We start from the raw sequence: 18,749 nt of genomic DNA, 5'->3' as shown, positions 1-18,749 counted from the left end.
GGTAGAAACTCAGACTCAGACTGAGACAATGCAACAAACAGAGAAACAAACAGAGCAAAAGGCTCTGGAACAGGAACAACAACAGGTTCATGAGGAAACAGTGCAACCGGCAACTGGAGAAGTAGAAAAACCATTGCTTAAGGAAATGCAGACAAAAACAGACCTACCAGAGGTCAATACAAGCTTGGTTACTTCCATCGGCGGTACTCAAAATGTAGGTTCCTCATCATCAAGCTACAAATCAACTAATGTGATTGAAGTACTCTTAGATTCAATTAAAAGATAACATATTGCAGCTCACAAGCTTATAAGGCAATAGATGACACCATCCCAATTTTGAAGGTAATTGCTCCTAACTGTAATATAGACAATAAAGATTCTTTAGGACAACTTGATACCTTGTGTAAATATATCACATAAAACATTGAGAAAATAAAGGAAGAGACATTGAAGGATAAATTGGAAATTGAAAAACAAAGATTCTTTGATGAGCAGATAAAGAAGTGTACTAGGGATTTTGACACACTTCTACCGGAACTGTGTAACTTATTGAAAGAGTACAAAATTCTGTACAAAGACACCTGTAAGACAAACTTTTTGACTGTAGATATAGATAAGAAAATAAGCAAGGTACAGGATGAAATCAATAAACTTGCTGATAATTTTGTTAACTCACCTGATACATTATCAGTTTTTGAGCAAAAGATAACAAATTTTGAGGAAGAATTACTTACATTAGAAAGAGAAAAGGAGAGAATAGTGAATAAGGCAAAGCATCTGAGATTAAAACTAAGTCCAAGATTGGACTATCTAGCATCATTGCGGAAGGAAATATCTGAGGCACTAATACAGGGACAGAAAACACCGGTAGAGCATTTGCAGCATCTCACCGGTACAGCTAAAAGAACCGAGACAGCAATAAGAGATAGTAAAAAGTTTATGGAGAGTATAAACTTGATTTTGGTGGATCTATTTCAAATTGTAACTACCCAGTTACAAGGTTGAAACTACAAACTCTACTGACATCTTGACAACCTTTGTCATTGATGCCAAAGGGGGAGTAGTGGTATGAGAAAATTCAAATATCATAGGAATCATATGCTTAAGGGGAGCACACATTTTTGGACTTCACATTTCTCATGAGTGTTGCCATCAATGCCAAAGGGGGAGATTGTTGGCATATGCACACTACAATGAGACATTGTATGTGATTGAAGGTTTTGTCATTGATGGCAACCTTACAATCCTATGGCATCGACAAGGCATTACACCGGCAAGATAGTTCACCGACATCAGCAGAACACATTCTACACCGGCACTCAAAACACCGGCACCGGCACAGAGAAAGGAAGCATACCAGCACAGAGGCCGACAAGATTTTTGTTATATTATATTGTTGGCATATGCACACTCCAATGAGACATTGTATGTGATTGAAGGTTTTGTCATTGATGGCAACCTTACAATCCTATGGCACCGGCAAGGCATTACACCGGCAAGAACACATTCTACACCGGCATCAGTAGAACACATTCTACACCGACACTCAGAACACCAGCACCGGCACAGAGAAAGGAAGCATACCGGCATAGAGGCTGACATGATTTTTGTTATATTATATTTTGTTTATTATTTGAAAAACTTTGTAAGCCGACTTGATATCATTGTAAAATGACTCTTCTATATAAAAGAATCATTGTAGACATTTTGGAAGCAAGTAAGGAATGTAAGCGAAGAAGTAAGGAGAAAAAGATTAGGCAGACCTATTATGCGAAATATAGGTTAAAGGGTATATGTAAATAACAAAGCAGAAACCAGTACTAAATTTGGCATTGAAGATGCTATTGTAAAGCAGTACAAGTTATTGGATTTGTATAATCCAAATTGTAGGTCAGTGAGACTTCCCATTTGAGCAGTGAGCTCTAGGCACTTGGCCTTCCTGCATGTGTAGGTCCCTATTGTAAGTAATATTCTCTTATTGGCTAGTAAGTGAATATTGTGGGTCACAAATCCCACCAAGGTTTTTCCCACACCGGGTTTCCTCGTTAAAACATTGTGTTATGGTGTGATTTTCATGTGGTTTCTTTCATTTCTGTTTATTGCATTATTTCTTGCATACCAGTACACTGTTACAATATGTTCTGCATGTTTTAAGTTGAGAAATTCTAATTACCGGTTAGATACTGATTCACCCCCCCCTCTCAGTATCTGTGAGTTTCCTAACAATGTCAACTGTTTCATTTTGTTAGAGAGAATGGTTGAGGTGTAGGTGGCTTTACTATTAGTGGTGGTTAAGTTAGAGTGGTGTAAATTGTTAGAGGCAAGCACGCTTGAAGGAAGAAGTGTGAACAAAAGATTCTTGATGATGATTGGTGGTCCACAATAAGGTAAGAATTTGTCGCCTTTATTATTAAATTGTTTTTAATAGTATTCTCTCTATCATTTGAGTTTTAATTTATTAATATTTTTGGAAAATTGTAAATTTTTGCACCTTGTTTGTAGTTGTAGATATGTTTGCTCTTTCCTTGATCTCGTTGTGCAAGTCATAGGATATGTTGATATAGATTCTCTTAATCTTGGGGATCTTACTTTGGGGTTTTATGAGGAGTGGTTCAACTTTTATTAGATTAGAGGCAAAGGTAAATAGAGCTACATTAGTTCAAACCAACTCTATTGGATTGTGGATGTGGCATGGCAAGTATTCAGTAGATTTTAGGATACTTGCCACTCACCTTCTTTCATAGGTGCCAATTCGTTTACCACAAAGAGAAATTGGTTCACATATGGCTTCATCTAGTCAGTTAAGAGGAATAACCTTATTTGTAGACAATCAGAGAAGTTGGTGGCCGTACTAGTGTCATGTAGCTAGAAGACCAACAAACCTTGAGTATTGCTAGATTCCAGCCTCATGTTGGGATGTGAAATTTTAATTCATTGACATTGACAATGAAAGCATCAAATTTTCATTAATTTGTTTGTCAATTCTCATGTGAAATTTGAATTCAAGTCTAATGTAATGTATTAAGGTTCTATAATGTCTATGATGTGAATATTTGAAATTTCCTATTTTAATAGATTCTCAAAGAAATGGCCCCAAAACATTCTGTATTGGAAACACGTCCCCCAGTTTCCTACTGTTCTTATTCTGAAAATTTGGGGAAGCACAGTTGTGAACAGATTTGAATTACTTATAGGTGAATGTAGAATTAATATTTATTGATGATCAGAATTATAATTAGCCTGAGAGGTGTAACTACATTGGTAGCAAAGGGTAGATTGTAATGGAATGAGAGTGTTCACAAAAACTCCTTAGCATAGATTTGACACTCATTTACATTTCAAAATAATAATTAGTACTTAAATCTAGTGTTAAAATATCACTAGGGTATTTAAATATGTAAATTGTATTTTTGACACAATGCTCTATTTGAAAATTTCATGCATTCCATAGTCTAAAGTATATAATTTAAATATTTAATACCCTATCTATCTATCCATCTATCCAGATCACATATTGAATTATTAAATATTAGTAATATGTATTCTATCATAATATAATAGAATAATTAAATACGTACATAATATGGAAATTAATATCTTTTGGAATGTTTTAGAATTACTTTTTTAAGATATGTGTACTAGACTACTAGTTCAAACATGGAAAGAAAAGATATTTATTATTGTGTTTTACACATCGTTTGCTTTAATCTGCATACAAACTTCTAACATGAATAGATGTAAATTTTTCGAAACATGGGCTTGTTACATTCATAGGTGCAGACACATTTATGAGTTGAAATTTCAGTGGACATGAGAGTAGATGGTGGACCATTAATGGCTTACTTAAAAACCATCTATGAGCGTATAAGACAAAAGTATCTCCAAGGTTTTGAGATAAATGCAGTTGGTTTTATGTGTAATTCTATTTTTACAGTCTATTTTTGAATTTATTGCTCCCGTCCCTGTTATTTGGATTTTTTATTTACCTTCAAAACTATAAGAGTCTCATATTCTTATCAATATATGGTGTTGTGAATCTCACTCTCCAATTAGTGTTATCGTTCAGTTCATAGTTGAACTTGAAAAACACTGATTTTTTTTGCAGATTCACGAGTCACTCGCCAAATAACTCGCGACCGAGTTATTCTAAATTTTTTTGGCGAATCACAGAAACTCAGAGTAAAAATTGCCACTTAAAAGGAAAAAATATTAAATATCAGGAAACCTAATTTTTTTACCCAGTTTTGGGCATTTCAAGCTGTGACAGAGACATTGTGAAAAAAGGGCTTGACGTGATGGAAAAAGGGCTGATGAGGGCTTTTCCAAACCTCAAACATCAAATTTTCTATATTTTTGGTAAGTCGAAGGTTTTAGTGCTGCAGTTAAAAAGAAACATTGATTTAGATTCATTCTGGCCTTTTTTTGGCAGACGACAAGCAATTGAGAAAGGCAATGCATTGAGTGATGAAGGGTTAAACCACGTTTAGACTTAACAATCACCTTAACCCTTAATATTATTGTGTTACATAAATAATTAAATATAATAATTAACTGATTACAATTAATATAAAGGGCATGTGTTGATTATTTAAATGTTAATTTTTAAACATTGTTATAAAAACTAATATAACAATAATATGTATTAATATTTAGACTTTATATGATATTAATATAACAATTAATATTAACAATATCTAAATAAAAATATCTTTTATAGTATTATATATTTCCAATGTTCGATAAATTTACCGAGTTATTGCCGTCTTTTTCCCGAGATTTTTGACGAGTCCCGAGTTTTTAAATTTTTTGGACTGGCTGAGTCATTGCCAAGTATGGCTTTTTTAACTATGGTTCTGTTATTTCTAGTTGTCAAGGTAGGTGTTGGTTTTGTAAGTATTCTATGATATGTCTGATGCAGGCCAAGCTTGGATACCTGCAAGGTTTGCTTATCTAGGCAGGCTATCTTACCAGAATTAACAAAACAATACACATAAACTACTCTCCACCATTCTCTAACAATGAAATTGTAAACACAGAAATTTGTAACATGCATGACTTCTATTTTATTAAGATATTCCTTTCAAGAAACGACATCAGTTCCTTACTGGCCTTTGGTCCTGCAACAAGAAAAAAGCTACCATCTACTGACTGAAACAAACCAAGTTCCTTAAAAACCGCAAAACCAAATTGTATATCAGGTGTTCCTGGTTGCTACAGGTATATTATTACCTCCATTCTCTGCATAACTGAACCAACCCATTGGATTTCAGATCAATTTATTTCCTCTGCCTTCACCTCTAAAAATCGTGACAAAAATATATAATAATATAAGCTATCATTAAGACCTGGGGATATGGTCAACAAAACAAGATTGATGTCCCAAATTGGGCTTACCCTTTGCTAGATTTTATAACTCCCAATTACTGCCTATTGACATTGCTGTTACAAAAGAAAATCATGCCCACGATCAGTTGGCTGATAAGTAACTGCCATGCTTAGTTTTGAATGTGCCAGAGAAATGCCTTAGTGGTGTTATTACTCTATGAATGGTGAATGAAGGTGACCAACAAATAATAGAAATAGGTAGAAAATCACATCCAATGCTCGAAAGGACCTGCAATAAAAGTACGATGCTCCTGCATCAGTATATGGCTATGTTTGTGGGGCATAGGCATCTGTATTGTATTGCAACATTTTTTGGAGCACAAACACTGGTATTACAATTTATTTGCTTCTATACCTAGTGAATCTCAAATAAAGGGGTTCTTTTTTTTTGTCAACATTTCTGGATGTAATTGTTGTTTGTTGTATTTTTTTTCAAAAGCCATTAAAAATGGTATCATAATTTCTTGTAGATAATTTTTCCCCTGAATTCTGGTATTGGGTAACATAAGTTTGTGCAGGAATACTTTGGAGTTGAGAAGCTGATCATATTTGTTAAAGAAAACAATTGTAAGAAGTTATACAAACATTTGTTCCAACTCTCTTTTGTGGCAATGTATACTGACAATTTAGTTTGTTATAATTGTCTAGAATTTTTTTTCATATGAAGTAGTATAATGTAGATTTTTTGAAAGTGAAATTGACTCAAAATTAGTAAAGAAAACCAGGAATGGAAAGAAAACCTGATTTCGGATGATGTCTCCAACAACCAGTTTTCATGTTCTTTTAATTCTAATGAATATCAAAGGTTGTTGATGAGCAGGCAAGGGAAATCCACAATACTTTTTTATTCTTTACCAATTTTCAATACATGAGAAGTGTCTTGAGGAAATACACACATGAAATACAATCACTTCCATGCCCTTTCTAGAAGTGTTTTTGTTGGGACGATGATCAAATGAATGTAACTGAGTAGGTTTTTTGAATTTACATTGATTATAATTTCTTGAAATGTATGCAAGATGACATTACCATATTTCTTTTTTGATGCAGAATGTGAGAGACTAACACTTCTTTTATCTCATGCACCATGCAAATAAAAAATGTCCCTATACATGGTTATTTCTCTTATGTATCTTACTATCAGGAGACTTATTAGTTATCTTACAAGTTATGATTTTATATGTTTTGTAGTGTTCTAAGGGAACTAAGTATTAAAGCTGGTTTTGTTTGGACTCTATTTGCAGGTAAAAAGTATGAAGCTTTTGAAGATTCTGGAACAGAAGATATGATTGTTAATACTGTTAGGCGTCCTGGATCTGTTCCAGTGGAAGATGAACCTCGAATAAATAGCCGGTTGAATGTAAATCGCAATCCAAGGTTTGCAGAAGGCTCATTGGAGCTTCTAGGGCTTCTCCGGGTTTTGGGGGAAGCTTTCAATCATTCTTGCATGCATCGATGCAAGGTACTATATTATATACTATAGGAATATGTGAAATTTATTTACTCTATATCTGGCATAAGTTGGAAATATCACTGTGAGGATATGGTGTATTCTTTTTGATTTGTTATGATCCATGGGTGATACAGGAGGCTTTACAAGCATTTTGTAAACTACCGCAACAACATTATGCTACAGGATGGGTCCTTTGCCAGGTTAGCTGACTTTCTGTGTTGCTCTTGCTGTTGTCAACTTTGTAAATACTATACAATTACAAAGTTATTTTCTTCAGAGCCATGAATTCACAATCTTACAGACAACATGAAAAGAAGAAAAAGCTTTAAAACATCAATCATAACATTTTAAAAGAATTTCTAGCAATGTGTAGGTGAGAGACAGATTTGATCTTCGTAGTTGGGGATATGTTAAATCATACGATGGAAAAAATGACCTTCTTGATATATGATAATCCTTCTCACATGTTATAGAGCTGTTATTGTTCCCTCCTTATGCTAGTTACCTACCTCTAGGACAATTTTAACCAAGACTTCCATTCATTGAGAATTTCTGGAAGGATGCATGTTTTATTACAATGTGCTCAAGTACAGTTTTGTGCATGAACAGTTGCATACAAACTCTTTGAAATACCTCTCCAACTTCTCACAACTTCTCACAACAGCAGCAATCAAATCAAGGTAATGCCCAAATAGTCAGCACGGGCTGCAGAAAGAAGCTCCACTTCTTAAACTTAGAGGTCAAAGACAGCAAGAAGAATACCCAGCGCACTCAAGCTACGGAGATAACTCACGCCCAAGGAAAAAGAGCAATTTGCAACCTGGCTTAGTTAATCACCTCTCCGTCCCAAGGGAATGCAATCTCATCAGAAGACCTCCTGAGAATTGGCAACTTAAACTATAAGTGAATATCATTGAAAACACCCCTATTCAAGGGCATGAATTGAAAGAATGAGTTCATGCCTGATGTTGAAGATGTAAAATAAAGAATGAGTTCATGCCTGATGTTGAAGATGTAAAATAAAGAATGAGTTCATGCCTGATGTTGAAGATGTAAAATAAAGAGAAATCGATGAATCCAACACAACAATGGCATGAGATAGAGTAGTGACCCAGCCAAGAAATGCATAGCAATATCGACCTCAGAAGGATTCTATTGGTGCCCTCCCAAATTCGTGTTGCACCTCAAAGACTTCACGTGGTCTGAATCTCCTTTACACTGCCATTCCAAAATCTTAAGATGAGTTGAAAGAACCAAAAATCAGCCAATATTTGTTGGAATGGAAGGGAATCGATCAAAGATATGCTGAGATCAAAGAGCTGCCTTCACAAAGAAGCCCAGGCAACCTTATTTCTGACCTCGATATTTGATTCAATTCAAAGGATAAACATAATATAATTCCCATTGATAGTATTTAATAATATTTATTATCATTCTGCTTTAAATCACAAATTAAGCTAGGTGTCTATCCTTAATAAGGCCAGGAACCAAATATTCCACTCTTAAAATTGGACCTTAGCTTTGCAATGATATTTAATAAATCACACAAGCTGGGAAGTAACGCCCAAATAAAGAGAGCTCATGCAGAAAGTGTCGCATTCAACAAAATGTTTCCGCAAAGTTCCACTCTCGAAAAATTCACATTAATTTATAATTTAATCTTCAGCTTCAGAATAATATTAAATCACTTCAAATATCCATTGCAAATATCCCAACAAACATAAAATGGTATTTAGATTGAAACTGTTGGTGTAAATAAATATTCATTATGGATATTATTACACTTAAGTTAACTTAGGATAATGCATCTCTTTGTAGTTTGGATTTGAGACACTTAGGGAAATGTGCACATAGGGATAGAGCTGTTACACTCCACATTCGGTGGGTCATCCACCTCTTGTGGAATATTATATTATTACTCCTACCTACCCCTAGTATTTCTTACCTACCCTTGTTTCTCATTGAGCCACATGTCATGATTGTGTGCTCGTACATCCATATGGCCTTGCCTATATAAGAAGGCCTATATTCATTGTATTGGTGAATCCAATTGATCATTTTCATATTGATGAGAATACAGTTTGTTCTTGTCATTCTTTTGTCTTTATTTTTATACTTTTCATTGTGCCCTTGATCTTGGCAAAATCTCACATGGTATTAGAGCCATTGGGGCTTCATTGATTGGTTTTTGGAGACATCGTGGAAGACTTCTATTTTCGGATCTGAGGAACTGCGCTTTTTGGAGGCATCTTGGAGCGTTTTCGACCTCACCATTGCATCCGGGAGGCCGTTTCCATAAAAATCGAGTATAAATTCGACCTATTTTGGCGAAAATCGATTTTTGGGTGTGGAGGAAATTTTCTGCCCAATTCGAGCGGTACGGTATGGAATTTTCGGATTTTTTTTCAAAAAAATAAATAAATTATTTTCCAGTTTGAAAATATAAAAAATTTTGAAAATTATTTTTGGGATCCGTACCTTCTGCCCAATCAGCAACGCACAGTCAGTGCCCAATTAGCAACACCCAGTCAGCGCCCAGTTAGCACCTAGTCAACATTTTCTATGGAAATTTTTAGACCCCTCTTTGTTGAGCAGTTTGGATTTTTGGGTCAACTTTGGAGGCCCATAACTTGCTCAATTTTGCTCCTTTTTTGGTGCAATTTTTTTTTGATTTGGGATATTTTTTTGTGCTCTTCGCAGTGCTGTGGTTATTTTTTGGTTTTGGTGCATAGGTTTTTCGAAATTTTCAGATTCTCTCAGCTGTACCTGTCTAATCCTCAATTCTGCAACTTCAAAGGCCTCGTTTGAGCTCATACGACCTCCTTTTCAGGTGCCGTTTTTTTTGAAAGTGCATGTTTTTTCATCTACTTTCATAATCTATGATCAGATTTCAGATATTTTAAGTATAAACCGTCTGTGAGACATTTCAGAGTCTTTGGGTGTCCAGCATGGGCTCGCATACCTCTGCAGAAACGCAAGGCATTGGAACCACAGAGTCGACCTTGCATATTTGTTGGATATCCTGAGGGTGTTAAGGCATATAGATTGATGGATCCTGAGACACGAGGTGTTCATTGAGAGGAGTGTTCACTCTGAGGAAAGCTCTCCTAGCTTAGCCTCTCTACCTCCTCCATCTTACTCCATTGTGGATAGTGATGTTAGTGATTCAGATGATGAGACTCCTTCAACTCCGACTCGCAGGGTTACACCTCCGCAGGGTCCACTTGCAGTTGAGGAGCCTCGTTCTCCACCTCCACCTAAACCTCGTTGGGCTTGATAGACACTTGAGTCCGTGGGTTCTCTTGTTGGGGATCCTTCAGATACACGGAGAACTCGATCACAACACCAGTATCTTCCACATGCATTCATTGCTACTGCTTCCGATCCAGAGACATTTCGGGAAGCATCAGGGGTTCCTGAGTGGGACCAAGCTATGGAGGAAGAGTATAGTTCCTTGATGAGGAACAACACATGGGATTTAGTCCATCTCCCTAAGGGGAGAAAGATGGTTCGATGTAAGTGGATCTATCGGACCAAGTATGCTGCGGATGGTAGTGTGGATAAGTATAAGGCTCGGCTTGTTGCGAAAGGTTTCTCTCAGGCTGCAGGTGTTGACTATACTGAGACCTTTGCACCCGTAGCCAAGATGAACTCCATTCGCTTGACACTTGCTATTGCTGCAGCTCATGGTTGGCTTGTACATCAGATGGATGTGAAGAGTGCTTTTCTTCATGGTGACCTTGATGAGGAGATTTATATGGAGCAGCCGCAAGGTTTCATCCAGGATACTTCCTTGGTTTGCAGACTAAGGAAATCTCTCTATGGCCTTAAGCAGGCCCCCAGGGCTTGGTATGCCAAGATGGATTCCTTTCTTCTCTCAGCAGGGTTCATCAGGTGTCATTCCGATCCGAATGTCTATATTTTGCGACAGGATGACTCTCACTTGATACTTGTGCTCTATGTTGATGATTTGATCATTATAGGGAGTACCGCATCCATCATTAGCAGGGTTAAATCTGCTTTGCATGATAGATTTGCTATGTGACTTGGGTCTTTTGCACTACTTTCTCTGGATAGAGATTTCACAGTCACCTTCCGGGATTACACTATCACAGCCCAAGTATGCTCTTGATCTACTTGCACGCTTTCATATGGCTGATTGTAAGCCTGCACCGACTCCCTTTCTTTCTGGAGTCAAGCTTGAGGCTCAGTGTTCTTCTCCACCAGTTGATGCCACTTTGTATCGTTAGCTTGTGGGTAGTCTCATCTACTTGACCCATACACGCCCTGAAATTTCATTTGTAGTTGGCATGGTTTCCCGCTTCATGCGGGAACCACATGAGCTTCATTGGAAAGCCGCCAAACGCATCCTTCATTACATCCAGGGTACACATCACTATGGGATTCACTATGCAGCAGGCATAGGACTTCGCTTGGTTGGTTACACAGACTCTGATTGGGCTGGCGATCTTGATGATCATAAAGTCTGCTTCCGGTTACAATCTTCACCTTGGTTCAGGTCCCATTTGTTGGCAGAGCAAGAAGCAACATGCTATTGCTCTTTCTTCGACTGAGGCTGAGTATTGAGGTGCTATTAATGCAGCGACTGAGACCATTTGGCTTCAGCAGATTCTCATAGAGTTTGGGTTCACCACTCCACGACTGACAATTCTACATTGCGACAATCAAAGTGCTATTGCTATCTCAAAGAACCCGGTCTAGCATCAGCGGACCAAACACATCGAGATCCATATACATTATATCCGAGAGTTGATTCAGGAGCAGGTCATTGATTTGCAATATTGCCCTACAACGGAGCAGGTTGCAGACATATTCACCAAACCTTTCACCGAGAGTAAGTTCCAGCAGTCGCGAGCTCTCTTGGGGATGCGGGATGTGTCATTAGGGGGGGTCAGCTAACTTCTCCTTCCTCTCTTATGGGGGGGACTTTTTCCTCTTTGAGGTTTTGTCCTTCTTCTTTTAGAGTCTTTTGTACTTTCATCTCTCTTTTGGGGGTGAGTTTTTTCCCATTGGGTTTTCTCCTTTTCTCCGTTTGTAAGAGATTGCTTTGCATGGTTTTGCTTGCATTTGCATATTGTACATGGGTACCTATCATGGCCTAGTAGCCGGGACCCATCTTGCATTGTTGATTTGAGTCTTCATTCCCCTAAGTTGCACTTAAGGGGGGGTGTTGGTGTAAATAAATATTCATTATGGATATTATTACACTTTACTTAAGTTAATTTAGGATAATGCATGTCTTCGTAGTTTGAATTTGAGACACTTAGGGAAGTGTGCACATAGGGATAGAGCTTGTAGGAGAAATTCCACCTTTTGTGGTCTTATTTTGCTGTTACACTCCACATTCGGTGGGTCATCCACCTCTTGTGGAATATTATATTATTTCTCTTACCTACCCCTAGTATTTCTTACCTACCCGTGTTTCTCATTGAGCCACATGTCATGACTGTGTGCTCGTACATCCATATGGCCTTGCCTATATAAGAAGGCCTATATTCATTGTATTGGTGAATCCAGTTGATCATTTTCATATTGATGAGAATACAGTTTGTTCTTGTCATTCTTTTGTCTCTATTTTTATACTTTTCATTGTGCCCTTGATCTTGGCAAAATCTCACAGAAACCACTTTAATACAGAATGACATACCAGTTACCATGTAATGTTCCCTTTTGGGAGGACACTAAATCTTACCCCATATACTTGTAGAATTATTGCAGGTTATGTATTTGTAGTCTGCTGTGGTAATTTGGACAGATTCAATTCGATGTTGTTTCCCTCTTTAAATGCACATGTCTGCTGTTTATATCAATTTGATCTGCTGCCTATACTCAGAGATATATATATCTGTGTGTGTGTGAGATAATCCTTTCTATGCCATCAGCTCTGATTCTCTGGTTATTGATTTAATGTTTACTCTTCTTTTCCTTCGATGCCTGCTTTATTATTGTTTGCAAATTTGTATTTGTGTTCTGATCTCTTTGATAAATGTTCGTATCATTCTTCCAGATTTTCTTATAATTCTGATATAGGTCTACTCCTAAATCTGCTTTTAATGCTTCAGATATTTTGTTCTGTTTGTGTGTGAGTGATAATCCTTTCTATTCCATCAGCTCTGTTTCTCTGGTTATTGATTTAATGTTTACTTTTCTTTTCCTTCGTTGCCTGCTTTATTATTGTTTGCAAATTTGTATTTGTGTTCTGATCTCTTTGATAAATGTTCGTATCATTCTTCCAGATTTTTTTATAATTCTGATTTAGGTCTGCTCCTAAATCTGCTTTTAATGCTTCAGATATTTTGTTCTATTCCATGGATCCCTCCTTCTCAAATGAAAACTTCTCCACTTTATATCCTCCAATGTGAGGGAGAGTCACACCTCTTCTTAAAGGTCACAACCTTTCACAATTACCACCCTTCAAAAGGGTCTCAATCTTTCATCAGTGCTGCCCCCTTTGAAAGAGTCACTTCCTTAACTTCTTCCCATTAATGCTTCCTTCTTTCTTTCTTTTTTCCTTCTCTCCCTAAATGAAGTTCTCTTCTCTCCCATTTATATCTCATGTTTGAGGGAGTCACAAATTTTCATTTCATGCCTTTTGACCATTCATTAAACTTAACTAACTTTTAATTATCTTAATTTTTTATTTTTAGTCTTTTATATTTTAATTTATTATTTAATAAATCCTATTTCAACAAGGGGATATTGCATACCATTAAATCCCCAATAATCTGCAAAGTGAGACACTTGGATGATATCTCCAACCTGAATTGGGTTTTCGTCCAATTCCAATGAAATCCCAAGGGTTTGCATCCTCAGGTTTTCTGAACTGAAAGCCAGATGCCCTCAATCTCACTAACAGAAAAATACATAACCAAACATAAACCCCCCCAGAAAAAATCGCGTCTCCTGTAGGGGGACATTTTGGGGACTTGGGTGAAACGTCCCCCCACAACACCACCACTTCTGCCACCTCCGCCACCTCTATCAGGGACACTGTTGGGCCACTTGCTACATGGCACATGCCATTACACATTGATTGCAACCTTTAACTTCATGGAAATTAGTTGGCCTTTCATGGGGTACTCACAGAGATGTTATATTGCAGATTTTGCCTTGAAGATTTCAATTGCCCTCTATTTTTATATCAGCACTGCCCCCCACCACCACTACACCGCCTCTGTCTGCCGTCCCTTCATCGTCCCTGAATTCAGGCCCTTGGTCCCCTAGTTCCCGAAACCCGTTGCTGCGTTCCCCTCATGCCCCCGTCAAGAAATTCCACTGGACATTGCTTTTTATAAACCTCTCAAGAAGCTTCTGGAAACTTTTTTCCCTTTCTTTAAATTTTAAACTTAGCTAAAGGGAAATAATAAAGTGACCATCTTTTAATTCTTCATGACATAAAAGTCACTTCAATAACCTTAATAAATAATTAAAACTAGTCGTCAATATAGTTATTTATTTGTGACAACTTAAATTTTAATTATCTAGTTAAATTATAAGGTTCAGATAAAGGGGACATTACAATTTTTTCCAAGCAATGCTGAATCGATGTTTTCTTGACCATCTATGTCTAAATGGCCACTCATTTTGTTCTAATCAGTAGGGTGTACATTATAAATATTAATTAGGACCCCTTCATGTTTCTATCATCAGGATGCACAGACGTGGGCCTCTCCACCTTACCATTTTGTATAGAGTGGTAGTTATGAGCAACAGTTTTTTGTGCTGATTAAAAATAATTTAGTCATACTTTACAAACTTACAGATAAAACAAGATTATGGAGTTATTGGGGCACATTACATCTTTTAGCATGTTAAGTATATTTATTTGGAGTGATATGAACTTGATTTTCTCCACTGTCCATATTATACAATTTTTATAGAGAACTAAACAACAAAAACATGGCATATCTCTATGTGCACTATCTTCTTTAGAATATTCTACCTTTTTGCATCTTGGTATTTGGACACTGTTTTAAATGTGTATTCTTTGTCCCTACAAAAGGTTTCTTTAATTTAAAAGAAAATTGAAACGTGTAGGTTGGCAAGGCATATTTTGAAATGGTGGACTATTCTGAGGCAGAGCGTGCATTTAGTTGGGCTCGACGTGTTTCTCCCTATAATCTAGAAGGAATGGATATCTATTCTACAGTTCTTTTTGTATGTCTTCTAATCCTTCTTTCCGCATCAACATATCATCCAATGTATATCCATTGTAGTGTTGTCATGCTAGATCAGTCAATTCATGTTTATAGACAGGCTTAAAGTAACTGTTCATTGTCCAGGAAAGTAAAGTCTTGAGAATGTTCTCTTTCTGTTGTACAGATGTCAATTACTGTTCGGTAAAAATGTAGATTAATGACATTAGATTTCCACAATCTATAATGCAGATAATTTGTTGTGTCTGGGTTCGATTTTGTGAGAGTTTTTGCATCAGTGTTTCAGATCACACTCCATGATCCATCAGTAGGATGTATTTAAGAGTGCAAAAGGAGAATGAGGATGGATCACATACATCCTGATGATGGATCATGGAGTGTGATCCGAAATGTTGATGGAAAAACTCACACAATCGAATACAGAGGCAATAAATTGTCAAAAATGTAGATGTTGATTATCCAGAACTTTCTACTTTATTCATATTTACGTTATCTTTTCTGATCAAAGCTGCAGTGTGGAAAATAATCAGTAGTAAATGTGTCTTACATTTTCCTTTTTGTCAAGCACAGTAATCTGTTTTTATTTGCAGCATATGAAGGAGGAAATGAAATTGAGTTACCTAGCTCAGGAATTGAATGCAATTGATCGTCTATCTCCTCAGGCTTGGTATGTTCTATTATATTCAGTCAGATAATTGTTTTTTAATTTATGAACTGAGTATATTGTGACTGCACTTACAATGTTAGAAGAGTCATACATATTAAGTGCTCGAGGATTGAGAAGAATGAATTTTGGTTATGTTGTGAAATTGTAGAGTTCTCTTTAAAAAATATTGTATGATCAAAGAGTAGATTTGAAATTTTAGTTGCTGATGTGAATAATATGTTGCAGGTGTGCCTTAGGCAATTGCTATAGTTTACAAAAAGATCATGAGACTGCCTTGAAAACATTTCAACGGGCCATCCAGATTGATTCTCGTTTTACTTATGCTCATACTCTTTGTGGCCATGAGTATGTGTGGAACAGATTATCTTATGAATATATCTTTTGTATATTTATCGTAAGTAGAATAATATTTATTGGTCGCTTTCTTGTTTGGCAGATATGTTGCTATGGAGGAGTTTGAAAATGGTATCAACTGTTATCGAAGTGCATTGCGAATTGACCCTCGACATTATAATGCCTGGTGATTTGACTATCCAGATTGCTTTTATTTCAATCTGAATGATGTGGAATCACCAATTGCTTTATATTTGTTTTATCTTTATGCTGTGCCTAGATAGGAACTTAAATCATAAATTGTTAAAAGCGTTTTGCTCTCTGGCAGGTATGGCCTGGGAATGATATATCTTCGGCAGGAAAAGTACAATTTTGCAGAGCATCACTTTCGAACAGCTTATCTTATAAATCCCCGATCCTCTGTTCTTATGTGCTACCTTGGAATGGCTCTGCATGCCCTAAAGGTTGACATCAGTTTTGTTTTTCTTTCTCTGATTGTCTTTCCATCCTAGTTTAATCTTGTAACATGAGCACTATATAGGATCTAGAGAAAAATCTGTATTAAAACAGTATTGATCATACTTAATATTGATTAATCCAAAACCAAAGGGTGCGTTTGTTCTGTATTGTTGGTTATATTGTCATTATTTACATATACAAGGAAGATTACTGGTGTTTGGTAAGTATTATGTATGAGATGCATACTTGCACCGGTCATCTTGAAGTGTTTGTCAAGGAAAAGAAGTGGAAAAATGTGTTAGGGTGCATCACATTTTTCTGGGGCTTCTTCCATTATGCATTTTTAATCATACGTTATGTCATAATGAGAAGGCATCCTGTCAACATAAGTAACATAGATATGAGTTTTGAGCCTTTTTCCATCAATACTAAAGGCCTCCTATCTTTTTGTCTTGGCAGAGACATGAAGATGCGCTTCAGATGTTAGATCAAGCAATCTCTGCTGATCCAAAGAATCCTCTACCCACTTACCAGAAAGCAAATGTGTTAGTTAGCAATGAAAGATACAAAGATGCCCTTAAGGAGCTGGAGCTATTAAAGGAGGTCGCACCCCGGGAAAGCAGTGTGTATTCGCTGATTGGTAAAATATACAAACGGTTAAATGTGCCTGAACAAGCAATGTACTATTTTGGTCTTGCTTTGGATTTAAAGCCATCAACTGCAGATGTTGCTATAATAAAGGTTGCAGTCATAACATTTAATGCTATTCTGATCTCATAATGCTACATTCTGTAATATATTAGAATTACTTTATTGAATACATTCCTCACTTTATGGAATTTGTGTGACAGTCTGCTATTGAGAAGATGCATGTACCGGATGATATTGAGGATCAACTTTAGTCATCCTGTGATAATGGAGTATATAATGCAGGGCTATGGAGAACATTAGTCTATCCTTTCTCTGTGGTAGGACTTTTTGGATATGTATGTTTGCTATCATTTTATTGTCTTTTGTATTCCCGTGACTTTATATTCGAGCATTTGATATGTTTTATTTTTGTGATGTAGATTGCAAACTGCAAGCTTTACTTCGTTTTGCATCTGTAAATTATTTGGTGAGTCCAGAGCCAGCCTACAATTTTGAAAGTTACCTAGATATCAATGTTGATTTGGATGTGATGTTTGATTTTAGGAATTTATTATTCTGACTTAATTTTTGGGTTAGATAAAAAATCATGACGTGACCAATAACAGTTATATGATTGAATTGTACAGTGCAGGAATTTCAACCTGTATAACTAGGAATTTCAATTGCTGTTCAATCACTCTGAGCAGTGCATTTTTCCATATTTAGGGCGTTAGTGAAATTTGTGGTATCCAGAGCCCAATCGTGATGGTTCTGCTTTTCACTATCCCAGAGTTCTTAAACTGTGTACCATGTGAAAGATGAAGGCCACACTAGCTTTTGTTAACATATTAGGCAACTCCCATGATGTGCTTGAGGTCAGAAACGGACTGTACAATACGGATCACTGTAGAGGATTAACATGGTAAGCTGAAAATTTCAATGATTGTAATGCAAAATGGCAAGCATCAGATAATTTATGATGTTTTGCAAATGTATTTTAACTACTTACTATTACTAATTCGATTATTTATAATCACTGTTCTCCTTTATTAAATCTCACAAAATATATTTAGTTGCTTGTGGAGACCATGGACAAATCTGATAATATATCACTTGTTGTAATAAGGATCCCTGACATGATTGCTTAAATATTAAAAAGTGGTGGCTGCAACATCTGTTTGGTACCTGTGTTCATTCCTTTGAATTAAGATAAATTGATACAGACATTGTCACTGTATCGATCCTTTGTTTGAGCTTGTAAATGTTTCGTTCAGTTCAATTTTGAACTGGAACAGAAGGGATTTAACATCACAGCCATCAATATTGTAGATATACATCTAAGTATGTATGTATGCAACTCGAATGTTGTCACCATCGAATATTAATAGATGCATCATCTGCTCTTTATATATTAATAGTCTTACAACTTTAACATCATTTTCCAGAGCATGAACCAACAGAGACTTGCAACGCAACTGACAAACCTTACATATATAATCAAATAATTTGGAGCAATGAATTTTGATAATTATTTATGTCAAGACCAATGACTCCATTAGTCGGGGCTTTTTTGGACAAACTGGGAAAGAATTTTAGCAACTTATAAATCCACTGTTTTTAAATCTTCAAAGGCCAGTGGGAAAAT

At 36.4% G+C, this 18,749-nt stretch overlaps 1 protein-coding gene across 5 annotated transcripts in view; it reads left to right on the top strand.

The window, feature by feature from the left end:
• Positions 1–18,140, top strand: part of LOC131068645 (cell division cycle protein 27 homolog B) — a 47,380-nt gene extending 29,240 nt beyond the window's left edge. For 4 of the 5 annotated variants that reach the window (XM_058003878.2, XM_058003879.2, XM_058003880.2 and 1 more), the window contains 11 exons: positions 6,630–6,847; positions 6,973–7,038; positions 14,897–15,016; positions 15,606–15,682; positions 15,908–16,027; positions 16,119–16,202; positions 16,344–16,479; positions 16,934–17,215; positions 17,326–17,442; positions 17,545–17,591; positions 17,752–18,140. In XM_058003878.2, coding sequence (XP_057859861.2) covers positions 6,630–6,847; positions 6,973–7,038; positions 14,897–15,016; positions 15,606–15,682; positions 15,908–16,027; positions 16,119–16,202; positions 16,344–16,479; positions 16,934–17,215; positions 17,326–17,376 — 1,154 coding nt within the window. In that variant the 3' untranslated portion in view covers positions 17,377–17,442; positions 17,545–17,591; positions 17,752–18,140. The remainder of the gene's footprint in view (positions 1–6,629; positions 6,848–6,972; positions 7,039–14,896; positions 15,017–15,605; positions 15,683–15,907; positions 16,028–16,118; positions 16,203–16,343; positions 16,480–16,933; positions 17,216–17,325; positions 17,443–17,544; positions 17,592–17,751) is intronic. The other variant, XM_058003881.2, reaches the window with a different exon arrangement.
• Positions 18,141–18,749: the final 609 nt, after the last annotated feature.

This window comes from Cryptomeria japonica, chromosome 6 (genome assembly GCF_030272615.1).
Source record: "Cryptomeria japonica chromosome 6, Sugi_1.0, whole genome shotgun sequence".
In the NCBI taxonomy this organism is placed as follows: domain Eukaryota; kingdom Viridiplantae; phylum Streptophyta; class Pinopsida; order Cupressales; family Cupressaceae; genus Cryptomeria; species Cryptomeria japonica.
This window is presented reverse-complemented; position numbering and strand designations above follow the sequence as displayed.